Here is an 18,690-nt window from a genome sequence, read left to right as displayed (position 1 = left end):
GCGGGTCGGCGGCCAACTCAGCTGGCGTCGCCATCTTGGCTTCGGTTAGTACGATATGACCTATTCGGCGAAACGGCTTTCGGCGAAATGATCTGCTCTCTTCAGCATATTCGTTTTTTTTTTAAATTATTATTTATTCCATAGTTTTGGGTACCGTATTGGTACCGGTTTTTGTCAAATGCACATAACTATTTTTTTTTTACTTCTCGTCTTCGACTTATCAGTGCATTAGCAGTATATGTTGAACTTCGTATGACACCTAATGGTTCTCTATAAACCGCTAAGCAGAAGTAGAGTTAATACTACTTGCACTTTTTGCATCGAAGCGGCATGTCTTGATTTATGTCTATCTGCTTTTCAAGTTTTCTTGGATTTTCTTCTTCCTTTATCTTCTATTTTGCCGTGTTTCCCGTCTGTTTGATTCGTTCTGGTATTCTAAATTCTTTCTATTTGTCCTTTTTTGTGGTATATCTTGTCTTTTCTATCATTAAAATTTATTGCCTTCTCTGTCTCTCAATCTTTTCCGTCTTGAAGGAAGCTTTTTACTTCTTTACAGTTTGTTTTGTTTGATACCTAATTTTGTTTCGTAATAAAGTAGATTAGCTCACTGACCGTTGATTCACCGAACGAGTCAATTAGTCGAATCGGAGGCTATTTGTTTATCTAATATATTTTAGCTTTGCGTTTCGTCTTCGACTCGTAAATGCTTAGCATTTTATGTTGAGCTGTTAGGTGGCATAACAGTTTAACATTTCAACGTGATTTCCGAATTCAAACTCTTACTTCAGATGTGAACAATGATTTTAGTTGATGGAACATAGTTTAACGTGCCTAAAATTGAAATAAGTTCTCTTTTTTTCGTCAAAACATGTACCAAAATGATCCTTTTTCTCTTGAATGATTTCCCCAGAATGGTTGATGTAATTCGAAATCATTTTCCGAGGAAATAATTTGGCTCCATTAGTTATAAAGCTCATCAATCTAATACTGAGAAGTGGATAAATGTTCACCACTCCACCCCATCCTTTCAATCAACCGAAATCATGACCGTCTAACTATAGATATACCGGTTGAAAAAAAACGAGTAACATTTAACGAATATATTTCCGGTGATGCTCGAAACAACTAGCTTTTAGTGACGGAATTCAAAACCATACTAATCCCGTCCAATTTAATCGAGTTCTCTCGTGCAATGCAAATCACATTAACGGCACCCATTTTTCCAGTCAATTACCACATTGCGCTTTGTTCAATAGCCAATAACTGAATTTTGCTGGTAGTAATTTTTCCATGGTGATTAAACCGTTTAGTCTTTCATCTGAGTTTCACCATCAAACCAGAACCATTCGTAATGTATTCTAATCAATTCAAATTTCTGGTATCCGAACTGTACCAGCATTTCTGTGTCCGGGTGGCAGGCAGTAGCGAGCGATTGTTGAATTTTGGCGACTAGTTGAAACCGCCAGCTGGTGGCAGATTCCGCAACTACGTCGATAACCATCAGTCATCTCCTGCTGCCGCCACGTGCCGCTTTTATTCAATTGCAGGGGCTGCAAATCTAAAGGCTGGCAACGGCAGGAAGAGGAAATTAATGCTACTGACATCAATAATGCAGGGCAACAAGTTTAACCCCCCGTCCCTCCTTCCGGAATGGGCCAACTTTGGGAATTTGGGAAGGTATTTTGTCATGTTGAACGACGTCATCAACAGGTGGAAGTACAATAGCAAAATGGTTTAGTTGCGTGTCAAAAGCGGGACCATTGTATTCGGTGCTTGAACACCTTGATTCATTCGTTCTGACGTTCAGAAGAATTTAATAACGAAAAAATTTTATATCATGTATTTCCGGCGCCAACTGTGATGACAGTTCGTTCGGCAACGCATTTTTGACTGCACATCGAAACGAAAGCCTGCCAATCATATTAATATGTTAAATCAAAATGTAAGAAAAGTACGGCAAACTCCCGGTACCGCTTGTTACCAAACTCAAATATTAAAGCCACAGAAGTAATGGAAGACTTTCGCCTAACTGGAAACGAAACGGGGAAACATCCGCCCGTAAAGCAGCTTACTCGCATTCCTCTTATTACCCAATCCCAATTGAAGTACTTCCGGTTGCCGTCGAACTTCGTGCAGATCCGATCCGTCGTCGTATTCTGGCAAGCGAAAGTTACCAAAATGGCAAATTTTCCTTCCTCTCACTACTCCACATTACGCCTGAACTGATGGCGAACCGATTCAAACTTTTCCGGACCAGAATTTTGCGGAATAAAGACGAAGCAAGCCTTGTTTATTTTATATGCGTTGTGTTCAAGTGCGTGATTGGAAACTCACCGCCCGGTCGCAGTAGGCTCCGTCACTGATGATGCGTGTGTGTGTGTGTGCTACAACACAGAAGTAAGTAAATAAATAAGTTAGAATGGTTTTGGTGGGAGCCCGATCGGATGGGTTCCGATTTCCGGCAAAATGAAGCCATATAGTGAGAGTGGTCTCATCAATAAGCTTACCGAAAACAGTTTGTTCTGCTAGGGGAACATCCGAAAAGGTACGGCTTTATGTCATTTAGGAACTCGAGTACGGACCAGGCATTCGTTCTAAAAGCTCGATACAAGTAAGCCAGTACTGACCTTTGATCTTCTACTAATATTTTAACTAGAGCTATTTTTCAAATATCAATTTGAATTTTGTTTTACAATGATTTCAAAACTTTGTAAGCACACTGCCCATCAAGTGAAAAACTTAAAAAATCTATATCATTCAACCTTTCCGCATAGATTGTATGGGATTTTCGAATATAAAACAAAAAGAAATGGAGAAAAAAACGAAAAGTTTAAAAAATATTAACTCAAAAATCAATACATAGCTGTAAATAATAGAATAACCAGTAACAAAGAAACAGGAAAATATCGCATATCATTATCCAATATCCAGAATAATAGTATATTAATTAGATTGATGGGGTAAGGGCTTGTTCAGTGTAGGGATGGGACTGCAATTTGAGCCACATCGAGCGTGTAAGATAGTAAGGTGCCGAACAATGGTCATCTCTAATTTACAAAAATAATAGTACACAAATCTTTTAGCATAGCAAAGAATGTACCCTTGCAAAATTTGAACTTAATCGGATATGCGTTTATTTTTCAATGTTGAAAACCTCTTTGGTTGCAGAAGAAATGGGAACTGTACATCAATTCCATTCATCCATTTTTTAATGTAAGAAGTCTCATAAATGCGAATAACGCTAAGAATTGATATTATCTCGAGAAAAAATTTTCTTTCTGAGACCGTAAAAATTTATTTTATTTGTTATTCCTTATTCCTTATTCCTTATTCCTTATTCCTTATTCCTTATTCCTTATTCCTTATTCCTTATTCCTTATTCCTTATTCCTTATTCCTTATTCCTTATTCCTTATTCCTTATTCCTTATTCCTTATTCCTTATTCCTTATTCCTTATTCCTTATTCCTTATTCCTTATTCCTTATTCCTTATTCCTTATTCCTTATTCCTTATTCCTTATTCCTTATTCCTTATTCCTTATTCCTTATTCCTTATTCCTTATTCCTTATTCCTTATTCCTTATTCCTTATTCCTTATTCCTTATTCCTTATTCCTTATTCCTTATTCCTTATTCCTTATTCCTTATTCCTTATTCCTTATTCCTTATTCCTTATTCCTTATTCCTTATTCCTTATTCCTTATTCCTTATTCCTTATTCCTTATTCCTTATTCCTTATTCCTTATTCCTTATTCCTTATTCCTTATTCCTTATTCCTTATTCCTTATTCCTTATTCCTTATTCCTTATTCCTTATTCCTTATTCCTTATTCCTTATTCCTTATTCCTTATTCCTTATTCCTTATTCCTTATTCCTTATTCCTTATTCCTTATTCCTTATTCCTTATTCCTTATTCCTTATTCCTTATTCCTTATTCCTTATTCCTTATTCCTTATTCCTTATTCCTTATTCCTTATTCCTTATTCCTTATTCCTTATTCCTTATTCCTTATTCCTTATTCCTTATTCCTTATTCCTTATTCCTTATTCCTTATTCCTTATTCCTTATTCCTTATTCCTTATTCCTTATTCCTTATTCCTTATTCCTTATTCCTTATTCCTTATTCCTTATTCCTTATTCCTTATTCCTTATTCCTTATTCCTTATTCCTTATTCCTTATTCCTTATTCCTTATTCCTTATTCCTTATTCCTTATTCCTTATTCCTTATTCCTTATTCCTTATTCCTTATTCCTTATTCCTTATTCCTTATTCCTTATTCCTTATTCCTTATTCCTTATTCCTTATTCCTTATTCCTTATTCCTTATTCCTTATTCCTTATTCCTTATTCCTTATTCCTTATTCCTTATTCCTTATTCCTTATTCCTTATTCCTTATTCCTTATTCCTTATTCCTTATTCCTTATTCCTTATTCCTTATTCCTTATTCCTTATTCCTTATTCCTTATTCCTTATTCCTTATTCCTTATTCCTTATTCCTTATTCCTTATTCCTTATTCCTTATTCCTTATTCCTTATTCCTTATTCCTTATTCCTTATTCCTTATTCCTTATTCCTTATTCCTTATTCCTTATTCCTTATTCCTTATTCCTTATTCCTTATTCCTTATTCCTTATTCCTTATTCCTTATTCCTTATTCCTTATTCCTTATTCCTTATTCCTTATTCCTTATTCCTTATTCCTTATTCCTTATTCCTTATTCCTTATTCCTTATTCCTTATTCCTTATTCCTTATTCCTTATTCCTTATTCCTTATTCCTTATTCCTTATTCCTTATTCCTTATTCCTTATTCCTTATTCCTTATTCCTTATTCCTTATTCCTTATTCCTTATTCCTTATTCCTTATTCCTTATTCCTTATTCCTTATTCCTTATTCCTTATTCCTTATTCCTTATTCCTTATTCCTTATTCCTTATTCCTTATTCCTTATTCCTTATTCCTTATTCCTTATTCCTTATTCCTTATTCCTTATTCCTTATTCCTTATTCCTTATTCCTTATTCCTTATTCCTTATTCCTTATTCCTTATTCCTTATTCCTTATTCCTTATTCCTTATTCCTTATTCCTTATTCCTTATTCCTTATTCCTTATTCCTTATTCCTTATTCCTTATTCCTTATTCCTTATTCCTTATTCCTTATTCCTTATTCCTTATTCCTTATTCCTTATTCATGCGGATCCGACTTCCGGATACGGAAATATAGGGTAAAGTGGGTTAAAAATTGTATACCATCCCTGAAAATGGGGAAAAACCTTAAAAAAATTCTAAACCGACCTTCAGTAGACGGTCAAACAAACCGATTTCGGTTATTTTTTAAGAATCGAAGAAATTTTTTTTGAAGAATACTACAGTCTTATACATGATAGTATGATTGATATAAGAAAGGCATCATTACACTACTCGGTGGATTAAAACAGGTTTTTTATTTCTCTTTTCTTCTTTTCATTTTTTTTTTGTTTTTTTGTCTTTTATGTCATTTCATGTTCCCATTCTCTATTTTCCTTTGTATTTATTTTCGTTTAAATTTTTCTTTTTTGATTTTTCCTTTCCTTTTATAAGTTTTCTTTTACCTTTTTTCTCTTCTGCTTCATTCTTTTTTTTTTGTTTATCTATTTTCGTTTTTCCCTTTTCTTCATTTATTGTTCGATTTATCTTTTTCCTATTTACGCTTTCATTTTCCTTATTATTTTTACTGTTTCATTTAACTTCTTCACTTGTTCTTTTCCTCATTTCTTTTTTTACTTTTCCTATATCTTGATCACTGTTTTCTTACTTCATATTTCCTTTTTCTCTTTTCTCTATTTTTTATTTTCTTTTTTTCCTATTTTCTTTTTCTTTTTGGCATTTTTTTGTATTTCCTTTTTGTTCTTTCCATTCTCTTTTCTGTTTTTCTTCATCCTTGTTCCTTATTTTCTTTTTCACCGTTTCTTGTTTCCATTCTCATTTTTTATTTTCTCACTTACGTTTCAGTTTTCCTTTTTTTTAATACTTTTCTCATTTTTCTAGTTTTCTTTCCCTGATATCTTCTTCTGTTTCTTTCCTTTTTCTTATTTCTATTTTCGTTTTTACTCTTCTTCATTTCACTTTTTCTTTTTCCTTCTCTTTTTCATTATTTTTCGTTTATTTTTCTTATTCGCTTTTTTCTATTTTATCTTTTTCTCTCTTTTTTTCTTTCTTCTGTTATCCTCTCATCTTCAATTTTTACTTTTTCTTTTTTTGTTTCTTACTTTATCATACTTTTTCAATTTTTTTTCTCCGGTTTCCAGTTCCCCTATTCCTTTCCTCATTTTTGTTTTTCCTTTCTTGTTGTTTTTTTTCATTTTCATTTTCTTTTTGATATATTTCTTGTATTTGTTTTTCTCTTTTCCTTATTTTATCCATTGCTGTTTCCTATTGCTCTATCCTCTTTCCGTTTCATTGCATCCTTTTTCCGTTTTTCCTCTTTCTTTTTTCTTTTTTTCGTTTTTATCTTGTATTATTCTATTTCCGCTTCCTTCTGACCATTTTCGTTTCTTTTTTCCATTAAACTGGCTTGCATGATAAAAACGAGTTTCTCGAGGAATACTATTTGAAAAAAAAAGAAAATAATTAAACGCAGCATTAGGTTTTGCTCCTTGTGTTTATATTAAGCTTGTTATAAAACCATCGAATTTTGTAAATGCATGTAAAGTAGTAAATTTCGTTATTAAAGCCGCTAATCGCATTAAGGGGTAACACCACCGTAGAAAAAAAAGAGAAATACTTTTTTGGGGAATTGTTTTGGGATCCAAAAAATGGAGTAATCCGAATTTTGTATAAAACACTTTTCAATATGTACAACAAAATGATCAGTTTTAAAAATTGAAAAACAAAATGGCGGCTTGGCGGCTTGGCGGCTTGGCGGCATTTCCGCGAAAGTGCTGCATTTCGGCGGCCGGAAATTCAGCTCCCGCAATTTTTGATCATATTTCATATTACAGTGTGCATAGAGGTGCGTAGTGGTTTTTTAATTAATTGATTTTCTGTACAATGGCAATCCTTTGAAAATAAAACCGCATTTTTTCATCACAAAATTGTTCATAAAAAAATATTTATTTCATTATTTTTAAGATCATACCTTTGGTTACCTTTGGCAATGAAAAAAAAATTTCCGATTTTTTGGAAATTCTGCAGTGGTGTAACCCCTTAACATCGAATGTTGGTTTTGAAAAACAGTTTAATGCTATATAATCTATCATTTCAATGAAAGAAACGTTTTCTATATTTTGAGATCAATGTGTTGGGCCTTAAAATGACCCGTTAATTAAATTAATAATTTTATACTCACTTGTCGCGAAACATGGTGTTTTTTGGGACACAAATTTAAGATAGAATTTTTTTCCACAATCCCTCAAGAAGACTACAGTAAATAGTCGAAACGTTGGTGACCACTTAAAAATTTGTTTTAAGTCGAAAATTTTATGCCGAAAATAAAAAAAAATCTGAATAATGCATAATTCGGTGAAACGATTTTTTTTGTTTCGATTATAGAGGTTTTAGCTGTAAGGTAATTCTCTTCTCGGGTCAGAAACACGTTGGAATCGAACCCGGGCAATTACTGCTACTTGTAGTATCATCAGTTACTAATTGCAAAATTAAAGCCCTCTCTCTTCTCTGACAGGAACATCACATCGCACAAACTGTTCACAGTAAATTCGTTTTCTTAGCTTTCGAATCCCACCTCGAAACCGGCTGTCGTCATGTCAATCCGTCACTTTTATTTATGTCAGCAACTTCCTTCTCATTTTGGCCACTTGGCTCATTTTGGTGCTAAACTGACTGGAGTAAACTACACGATGGGAACCAGCCCAAAGTCTGTGTGTTTGTGTGTGTGTGTGTGTGTAGCCCGGGGTTCGCGGGTCGTTAATTTCGGCGGGCGGGATTTCCACAAACGACGCCGATTCCCGCCCGTTGTTTGTGGCCTCGAAGCCTAAATTGTTCATCACGTTAATGGGCTCATTAGAGGGCGTCAAGACATACGCCACGGAAGGATAATGTAATTCTTACCTTCCGCGCTTCTTCCTTCTGGCCGTGGAGGAGGGGAGAGGTGAAAGAATGTAATTTCGTCTTCGAAATGTGCTGCGAAATTTCAAGACAATTCCTCGGAAGTCATTTACAAGAAGGTGAAGAATGTGTTGCTGAAACAACATTCGTTACTTGGCTCGGTACTCAGCTATTGAGTGATTAATTGCTGGCAGATATCGGGATATCGCGTAGTGTTTAACATCCGCGATCCATTCTAGTAATTCATTTTGCTAATTCTCAACGTTTCCATTTCTTCATTCGCAGGTTTGCAGTAAAGTGTTCGGGAATGCATCGGCCCTGGCCAAGCACAAGCTGACGCACAGCGACGAACGGAAGTATGTTTGCGGAATGTGCTCGAAGGCGTTCAAAAGACAGGACCATCTGTAAGTAAACTGTTTGCTATTCTTTTATCAAACTTCATCTCTAGTCCTAGCCTAGCCTAGCCCTAGGGCCGGAACCATAACTAAAACTTATTCTCTTTGAACCGGCCGTATGGTGCTGCTAGAGCCTAAACCAATACCTTTGATTAATTGGAATTTTTATCCCGTTTGTTCCAGTAACGGTCACATGCTGACACACCGGAACAAGAAACCGTACGAGTGCAAGGTCGAAGGATGTGGCAAGTCCTACTGCGACGCCCGTTCACTGCGAAGGCACACCGAGAATCATCACAGTGCTGCCGGCGGACTAGGAGGAGGAGGAGGAGGAGGACTGTCGGGAGCTTCGACACCGACATCCAGCCCGACGGCATCGACTACGCTTTCCGCGATGACGATGGCCATGACGACGGCAACGGCTACGACAACGTCGATGACTACCGGCCCACTCAGCCTCTCGCCGGCCACCGCCAGTGGTAAGAACCCATTGCTTTGCGGGATGTGGGTGGGAATTCTGGTTCTTAATTAAGAAATTATTCCGTTGGGTGGTAGCAGGGCTAATAATTTCATTAGTCGGATCAAACAAAGGGTTACCGATAAGGCTATTTTTAGCCTATCCGGATCGGATTCAGAAGGATGCCCTGTTTTTAATCTACGGATGAAAGCATCAATAATTATTCAAAACGTATCCTAATTTTACATTCTTTCGTTACTGTTTTGACAGTTCGTAAGAAGCTGTCAACTGTATTTTACATAGTTCCGATGCTGATCAGTATTTTTCCCATGTCATCCGATGATGCTGACGGTGGAAGGCAGACATGTCTCACATGTGGAAAACTTTGTCACCTCGTTCGTGTGCATTTCAAGCACTCTTCCCTAGCTCTCTCTCTCTGTTGTGTATGCAACCCGTTTTTTTTCTCCCGTCACAGTATCGAATGTAATCGAATGCCCTTTTCTTCCGAACAACATGACGGCTTCCTCTCGAAAACCATAACCGGGGGGAATTGGCAAATTTGACACTATTTCACTGCTCGAGACGAGAGGAGGTCTTGCGGTAGGAAGAATGTTTGGAATTCGTTACTTAGGTAGATAGTAATGTTGCGACTGTCGATGATGAAATCTCATCGAGAGTAAATTCCGATTGTACCATTCGATGGAGTCCGGGGCGTTACGTATGACTGAATTTCAAATATAAATTACCCGAAATACTGAACTTTTTTGTCAACGTATGATATCTGTTTTCGAATGTTTTGACTTGACCCAAGGTTTCAAATACTGTGTCTCTTCGAATAGCAAAACAGTGGGTAACAACTCTGACGATCATTTTGAATTCAAATAATCTGATTCATTTCAATTTTGTAATTAAAATATTGCATTTTTTGAGGAACGACGCATAAAATAACGTGAATACTGTAGGGTTTACAAAACTGACACGTAATTAACTGATTCTTGTAAGTTACTAGCAATTTACAAGGATGTCTCCCGCCCTATCCAAAAATCATGTAAGATGGAATCGCCTTTTGTGTTTCATACTCAACACTGTGGCACCTCGTTGTTAACCGAATCGAATTCAACTGCACGTCTAAAAATAATATACACTGAGTTACAAGTCTTGTTGAATTGTATTTCATAAACCTATTTTACATCTAGATGCATCCGTTCTTTCCGTAAGATTTCAATGGTCTAACTTTGTAGCGGCCAAGTTTCAGGCTTTTTGTAGTTCTTATTTGCTCATTTTGAATAAACTGTTGTTCACTACACTGTATTGTCGCTGTCAGGACTGGGAAACTCACCAAAAAACAAAATTCATTAGTGATCATCATAACCAAGAAAAAAATCGTTCCGAAATCACAACTGATCTGATCACCAAAAGTGCACCGAGGGGCGAGTTAATTAGCGAAATTTAATAAATTTGCCTAGAAACACATAAACTGAAAAGTACCAGGCCTAACAAAGAGAACACGATTTTTTTTTGTTCAAAATTAACTTTATTCATCAACGTAATCTCCATCAAGAGCAACGCAATCACTCTAACTCTAACATTTCAATACAACTTTTGCAGAACGATTTATCTTTTGTCTCGGAATAGGCCTCAGTTTCAGTGATAACCTCTTCATTTGTGCGAAATTTCTCACTGGCAGGCAAGCATTTTTTACTGGTCTTCGAACAGTCAGTAGTCGATGGGAGCCAAATCTGACGAATACGGTGGATGTGGGAGCAATTCGTAGTTCAATTGATGTAGTTTTGCCATTGTTTTGATTGAATTGTGACATATGCGGTCGCTTCTTAGCAGTTTTAGCCTTTGAACGCTCTAACAATATTCACTGTTAATGGCTTTCTCATAATAGTCTTTAAATATTACACATAACCTTTCCAGCCGATTATTGTGCTTTCGGACGCTTTGGACGAGGTTCACCAATTGATGTTCACTCAGATGACGATCGTTTTGATTCCGGAGTGAAGTGATGAATCCATGTTTCATCCATTGTATTCTGTTCCCGTGTGGCTTTACGGTAGTGTCAACATTTCGGAGATAACACGTCTTATCGACGACAAAAGTTTGAGACAAAATACTAATAAGTTTAGTTCTACAATGAAACGCAACGCGTGTTCTCTTTAATCCGATTATCTTAAAAACTGACAGCTTAACATACACTCAAAGAAAAAGATACATTGTTAGTTAATGAATGCATACATAATATTTCCTCCCTCCTCTAAGAAAACAATTTTATATTACGGAGAATACCGAAGAGGGGCACGGCGCAGTCTTCCTGTACGACGCAACGCGGGGAGATGAGTTTCATTGGACCGATTCGGACTGTTACTTGGTGTCACGAATTGTTCCTCAGGCGAATTAGCTGGATCCGAAAGACTGGATCTATTACCGGCTGTCTGCTCTTGTGACGTCATACTGCTGCCGTAATAACGAACGCGCCGGGTATCCTCACCTGATGCTAAAGTGGAAAACTCTGTTCCGTTTGATGTGTGCGTCAACTCGTCGCCTTCGTAGCATTTGATTTGATCGACGTGACGTTTCAGACGTTTTTCTTTGTAAGAAATTTCGTAGTGCAAATCTCCCAAACGTGAAATGATAACTCCAGGAATCCATTTGTCCATCCGTGAATTTCCCGAAATGAAATAAACTTGCTGTCCAGGAACGAATGTACGGAATGACGGATCGAATTTTGCTTGTTGTTTTTCAGTGATATCTGTGTTGACATTCTTGGGACGCACAAGATCCAATCGAGTTCGGATGTTTCGACCAAGGAATAATTTGGCAGGTGATTCTCCGGTTTCAGTGTGAGGCGCCTTCCGATACTGCTGCAGAAACACATTTAGATTAGATTGCAAACTTTCAGACGTCGTTCCCATTGCCTTTAAGGCGTTTTTAATTGTTTGTACATAGCGCTCGGCCTGGCCGTTCGTTGCCGGATGATATGGTGCTGAGAGTTTGTGATACTTCACCCCGCTCATCTGTAAAAAAGTTCTGAATTCCGCGGCCGTGAACTGAGGACCGTTATCCGACACAAGTGTTATGGGTGCACCATATGCAGAGAATAGCCCATCGAGGATCTTGATAGTTGCAGCTGTTGTTGTAGATGTAGTGATTTTAACTTCGAACCACTTACTGAATGCATCGACTATTATTAACAGCATTACACCGGCCACTGGGCCCGCATAATCTATGTGGATGCGTTCCCAAGGCCCATTTGGGTATTCCCAATGATGAGTGTTAAACTTTGGTGGTGCCGGTGAAAAACGAGCACACTCTGCACATGATTTTGCCATTCGGTCTATGTCCGAGTCAATTCCGGGCCAATAAACATAGGACCGTGCAAGTCCTTTCATTTTAACTACACCAAAGTGAGCTGAGTGTAAATCTTTTAGAATAGGTTGTCGAAGGATATCTGGTATTACCACTCGATGTTCGAATAGCAAACAATTGGCTGCTATTGTATACTTGGATTCCGATGACTTGTATCCTGATTGAGCAAGATTATGACCTAGCTCCAATTCTCGAACAATTTTGCCAAGCTGCGTATCTCTTCTTGTTTCACGTGCTATTAGATCAGCTCGGACTGGAAGTTGTTGTATATGTGAAAGAGCGAATTGTTCGAAATCATCTACGTATTCTCGTTTGCTGGTCAAACTACCTAGCGATTCCACTGTCTTGGCAGGAACTCGGGAGCAATAATCGGCGTTGGTGTTTAACTTAGTAGGCTTGTAGATGACGTTGAAATTAAAATGAGCCAGGTAGTCAGCGTAGTTTGCCATTCGACTAATGCAGAGCGTCGGGAGAGATTTTTCAGGGTGTAGTATCTGGGTAAGAGGTTTGTGGTCCGTTATCAACGTAAAACTACGGGCATATAAGTAGTGGAAAAACTTTTTTACTGCCCACACAATTGCAAGAGCTTCTTTATCAATTTGTGGGTACTTCTGCTCTGTTTTAGACATCGTACAGCTGGCGTACGCTATTGGTCGTTCAGTTGCATTATTCAGTCGATGCGAAAGTACGGCTCCGAGTCCTGTCTTACTCGCATCTGTTGCCAAAATCAGGGGCAATGTTGGATCATACTGCATCAAGACTTGCGGTGATATTAGTGCTTGCTTCAGATCTTCGTACGCCTTGCGTGCCTCAGGCGTCCATTCGAATTTATCGGTGGTTAACATACCACGCAAGAGTTGTGCTCTAGATGACAGATTCGGAATGAATGCACTGTAGTAGGTTGCCTTACCTAAAAAAAATCTGTAATTCCTCAGGCGTATTTGGTTGAGATGCATCACGGATAGCTTCGATGTGCTTGTCGGATTTGTGAAGGCCATGTCGGTCGATTTTATGACCCAAACACTCTAAGGATGAAACTGCGAAAATACACTTTGATCGATTCAGCCGTAATCCATTTTGTTTGATCTTGTCTAAGGTTGCGGTGAGGTTTAATAGAAGATCATCGAAATTATCTGCGGCAATAATGATATCGTCGTAAAAGCTGACAACGTTATTCAGTCCTTGGAGTAGAGCTTCCATTCGGCGTTGCCAAATGGCAGGAATATTTGCTGCGCCGTATACGGCTCTCGTAGGTCGTATGAGTCCATGTGTCGTGGTGTTGATTGTGAGCACATGACTAAATTCGCTATCGATAGGAAGATGTGTGTAGGCGTCCGTAACATCTAGGTGGCAAAACAAGGAGGATCCCTTCAATTTGTTGAATACTGCTTCGACTTTCGGTATCGGATGCTCGTCGATTATCATTCTCGGATTGACGGTAGGTTTATAATTGCCAGTAATGCGAATGCTTCCGTTATTCTTCACTACGATATGGGTCGGTGATGCCCATTCTGAATATTCCACTTTTTCGTAGAATCCCGCTGTAAGTTTCTTTTCAATTTCAGCCGCATAGCGAGCACGTAGAGCAAATGGAACATCCCGCGCCTTGGCAAAAATAGGAGTTGCACCGGGTTTCAAGTGTACTTTTGCTGGTGGTCCAACAAGTTTACCAGGAACGTCACTGAAGATTTCATTGTATTTGTCCAGTAGTTCTGACAGTTCCGCTTCTTGGTTAACAGAGAGGTCGGAGGATGAAAGTGTGTTGACATTTGTGGGTGTAGCAAACATTTTGTTCATATCAATCTGGTCAGCAAACTGAGCGATCCATTCACGCCCGAAGAGCGCATCCGATTCTCCTGACACGACGTATATGTTTAGCCTGCGCGTAGTTGATCCGATCGATACGTTTACCGGAATTCGACCCAGGCAGGTGATGCGATGCCCAGAATAGCTCGAAAATTGTCTATCGGATGGTAATAAAGAAAATTTTGACTTCATACTCTTTAACTTCGATTCAGAAATTATTCCACATGGTGCTCCAGTGTCAAGTTCCATTTGCAGGTGTTGGCCGTCGAGTATCACGTTGATCATTTTCTTTTCGGTAGCTGTAACGTCGCATATCTGGCCCAAGGTTTGTACCACGTCGATTTCTGCTCGAGGAATTTCTGGTGACTGAATTTGATCCGTGGAGTAATTTTGAGGTACTGTTTTCGACGATCGGCAGACCCTCGCTATATGACCCTTTTTGTTGCAATTGTTACATCTGGAATCGCGGAAGCGGCATTGGCTTCGCATATGTTGACCACCGCAGCCGTTGCATGAGTTTGATGCTCTGTCGCGGTAGTTATCGGTTCGATGAGTATCATCCAATGATTCCTGCTGGTGTAAAAAAGTTCTGAATTCCGCGGCCGTGAACTGAGGACCGTTATCCGACACAAGTGTTATGGGTGCACCATATGCAGAGAATAGCCCATCGAGGATCTTGATAGTTGCAGCTGTTGTTGTAGATGTAGTGATTTTAACTTCGAACCACTTACTGAATGCATCGACTATTATTAACAGCATTACACCGGCCACTGGGCCCGCATAATCTATGTGGATGCGTTCCCAAGGCCCATTTGGGTATTCCCAATGATGAGTGTTAAACTTTGGTGGTGCCGGTGAAAAACGAGCACACTCTGCACATGATTTTGCCATTCGGTCTATGTCCGAGTCAATTCCGGGCCAATAAACATAGGACCGTGCAAGTCCTTTCATTTTAACTACACCAAAGTGAGCTGAGTGTAAATCTTTTAGAATAGGTTGTCGAAGGATATCTGGTATTACCACTCGATGTTCGAATAGCAAACAATTGGCTGCTATTGTATACTTGGATTCCGGTGACTTGTATCCTGATTGAGCAAGATTATGACCTAGCTCCAATTCTCGAACAATTTTGCCAAGCTGCGTATCTCTTCTTGTTTCACGTGCTATTAGATCAGCTCGGACTGGAAGTTGTTGTATATGTGAAAGAGCGAATTGTTCGAAATCATCTACGTATTCTCGTTTGCTGGTCAAACTACCTAGCGATTCCACTGTCTTGGCAGGAACTCGGGAGCAATAATCGGCGTTGGTGTTTAACTTAGTAGGCTTGTAGATGACGTTGAAATTAAAATGAGCCAGGTAGTCAGCGTAGTTTGCCATTCGACTAATGCAGAGCGTCGGGAGAGATTTTTCAGGGTGTAGTATCTGGGTAAGAGGTTTGTGGTCCGTTATCAACGTAAAACTACGGGCATATAAGTAGTGGAAAAACTTTTTTACTGCCCACACAATTGCAAGAGCTTCTTTATCAATTTGTGGCTACTTCTGCTCTGTTTTAGACATCGTACAGCTGGCGTACGCTATTGGTCGTTCAGTTGCATTATTCAGTCGATGCGAAAGTACGGCTCCGAGTCCTGTCTTACTCGCATCTGTTGCCAAAATCAGGGGCAATGTTGGATCATACTGCATCAAGACTTGCGGTGATATTAGTGCTTGCTTCAGATCTTCGTACGCCTTGCGTGCCTCAGGCGTCCATTCGAATTTATCGGTGGTTAACATACCACGCAAGAGTTGTGCTCTAGATGACAGATTCGGAATGAATGCACTGTAGTAGGTTGCCTTACCTAAAAAAAATCTGTAATTCCTCAGGCGTATTTGGTTGAGATGCATCACGGATAGCTTCGATGTGCTTGTCGGATTTGTGAAGGCCATGTCGGTCGATTTTATGACCCAAACACTCTAAGGATGAAACTGCGAAAATACACTTTGATCGATTCAGCCGTAATCCATTTTGTTTGATCTTGTCTAAGGTTGCGGTGAGGTTTAATAGAAGATCATCGAAATTATCTGCGGCAATAATGATATCGTCGTAAAAGCTGACAACGTTATTCAGTCCTTGGAGTAGAGCTTCCATTCGGCGTTGCCAAATGGCAGGAATATTTGCTGCGCCGTATACGGCTCTCGTAGGTCGTATGAGTCCATGTGTCGTGGTGTTGATTGTGAGCACATGACTAAATTCGCTATCGATAGGAAGATGTGTGTAGGCGTCCGTAACATCTAGGTGGCAAAACAAGGAGGATCCCTTCAATTTGTTGAATACTGCTTCGACTTTCGGTATCGAATGCTCGTCGATTATCATTCTCGGATTGACGGTAGGTTTATAATTGCCAGTAATGCGAATGCTTCCGTTATTCTTCACTACGATATGGGTCGGTGATGCCCATTCTGAATATTCCACTTTTTCGTAGAATCCCGCTGTAAGTTTCTTTTCAATTTCAGCCGCATAGCGAGCACGTAGAGCAAATGGAACATCCCGCGCCTTGGCAAAAATAGGAGTTGCACCGGGTTTCAAGTGTACTTTTGCTGGTGGTCCAACAAGTTTACCAGGAACGTCACTGAAGATTTCATTGTATTTGTCCAGTAGTTCTGACAGTTCCGCTTCTTGGTTAACAGAGAGGTCGGAGGATGAAAGTGTGTTGACATTTGTGGGTGTAGCAAACATTTTGTTCATATCAATCTGGTCAGCAAACTGAGCGATCCATTCACGCCCGAAGAGCGCATCCGATTCTCCTGACACGACGTATATGTTTAGCCTGCGCGTAGTTGATCCGATCGATACGTTTACCGGAATTCGACCCAGGCAGGTGATGCGATGCCCAGAATAGCTCGAAAATTGTCTATCGGATGGTAATAAAGAAAATTTTGACTTCATACTCTTTAACTTCGATTCAGAAATTATTCCACATGGTGCTCCAGTGTCAAGTTCCATTTGCAGGTGTTGGCCGTCGAGTATCACGTTGATCATTTTCTTTTCGGTAGCTGTAACGTCGCATATCTGGCCCAAGGTTTGTACCACGTCGATTTCTGCTCGAGGAATTTCTGGTGACTGAATTTGATCCGTGGAGTAATTTTGAGGTACTGTTTTCGACGATCGGCAGACCCTCGCTATATGACCCTTTTTGTTGCAATTGTTACATCTGGAATCGCGGAAGCGGCATTGGCTTCGCATATGTTGACCACCGCAGCCGTTGCATGAGTTTGATGCTCTGTCGCGGTAGTTATCGGTTCGATGAGTATCATCCAATGATTCCTGCTGGTGGAAATGTGATTTCTGGTGTGGTAAAACACGTCGTGTAGAATGCTTTGTTTTAAGAGTTTCGTATCCGAGTTTGTTAGTGCCTTCAAGATTCATCGGTGTTCCTGCATTGACTTCCCGTGCCGTGTTCCGGGTTGCTTCCAAAGTACGAGCAATGTCGAATGCAACTTTAAACGTCGGTGGGTTTTTTGCGATGATCTCGTCACATATATCTCGTACTTCAAGTCCGTGAAGGAACTGTTCGATGAGCATCCTGTCTAGGAAACCCTCGTATTCGCAATGTGCGGCCCCCTGTTTCAATCGTAGAGCGAACTGAGCAATAGATTCATCCTTTTGTTGTACTATGTTTCGAAACTTAATACTCTCGACAAACTTGTTTTTGGTGCGATCGAAATAGTCTGTTAATACGGCACGTAATTCTTCGTAGTTAATTTCTGCAGGATCGTTTGGGCTACTTAAAAACTTCAATGCATTATTTAGTTCGGGCCCCATATGCACTCTTGCATAATTAGCGTATTGGTTTTCTGGAATGCGACTTAGCTCTAAAGCCCATTCAAATCGATTAAAATAGTCAGACACAGATGATTCTTCCGTAGATCGATATTCTGATATGGAAAAAGGTGCTACTTTCGGCGAAGGAGCTGCGGTGTCTCCTAGCGGATTCGAAACGGATGCTTGTTGGACGACATTTCCAATTGATGCTTTCAGAGCCTGAGCGATCATTCCGGATAATGCCTCCATGAGTTCTGGAGTAACTTGAGCCATTTTCAATTTATGGAAAATGCGTGTTTAACGATTCTAACCTCAATTTCACACCGTAAGAGATTTCTTAACAATCCCACTTCTGACACCACTATTCTGTTCCCGTGTGGCTTTACGGTAGTGTCAACATTTCGGAGATAACACGTCTTATCGACGACAAAAGTTTGAGACAAAATACTAATAAGTTTAGTTCTACAATGAAACGCAACGCGTGTTCTCTTTAATCCGATTATCTTAAAAACTGACAGCTTAACATACACTCAAAGAAAAAGATACATTGTTAGTTAATGAATGCATACATAATACATTGTCACATATCGACGCAAAAATTCCGGTTTGTTACGTTTAAACATGTCAAAACACTGCTTAGAATCACTTGCACGTTCTCGTTTTTGGTCAACAGTAAGCAAACGTGCAATCCACTTTGAATAGAACTTTCTCATAGTCAAATGCTCATGCAATATAAAACCAACACGTTATTTTGATGTCAGCTAACTTACGCAACTTCACTTTTCGATCATTCGAAACTAATTTGTGGATTTTTTTTA

The 18,690-nt window shown here is 39.1% G+C and overlaps 1 protein-coding gene across 3 annotated transcripts in view; it reads left to right on the top strand.

Moving 5' to 3' along the window:
- Nucleotides 1-18,690, top strand: part of LOC131431057 (serine-rich adhesin for platelets-like) — a 482,585-nt gene that overhangs the window by 396,769 nt on the left and 67,126 nt on the right. For all 3 annotated transcript variants that reach the window (XM_058596523.1, XM_058596516.1, XM_058596531.1), the window contains exons 6-7: nucleotides 8,326-8,444; nucleotides 8,619-8,914. In XM_058596523.1, the coding sequence (XP_058452506.1) occupies nucleotides 8,326-8,444; nucleotides 8,619-8,914 (415 nt within the window). The remainder of the gene's footprint in view (nucleotides 1-8,325; nucleotides 8,445-8,618; nucleotides 8,915-18,690) is intronic.

This window comes from Malaya genurostris, chromosome 1 (assembly GCF_030247185.1).
Source record: "Malaya genurostris strain Urasoe2022 chromosome 1, Malgen_1.1, whole genome shotgun sequence".
NCBI lineage: Eukaryota > Metazoa > Arthropoda > Insecta > Diptera > Culicidae > Malaya > Malaya genurostris.
Note: the sequence above shows the minus strand (reverse complement) of the source record. Positions and strands in the feature narration are given on the sequence as shown.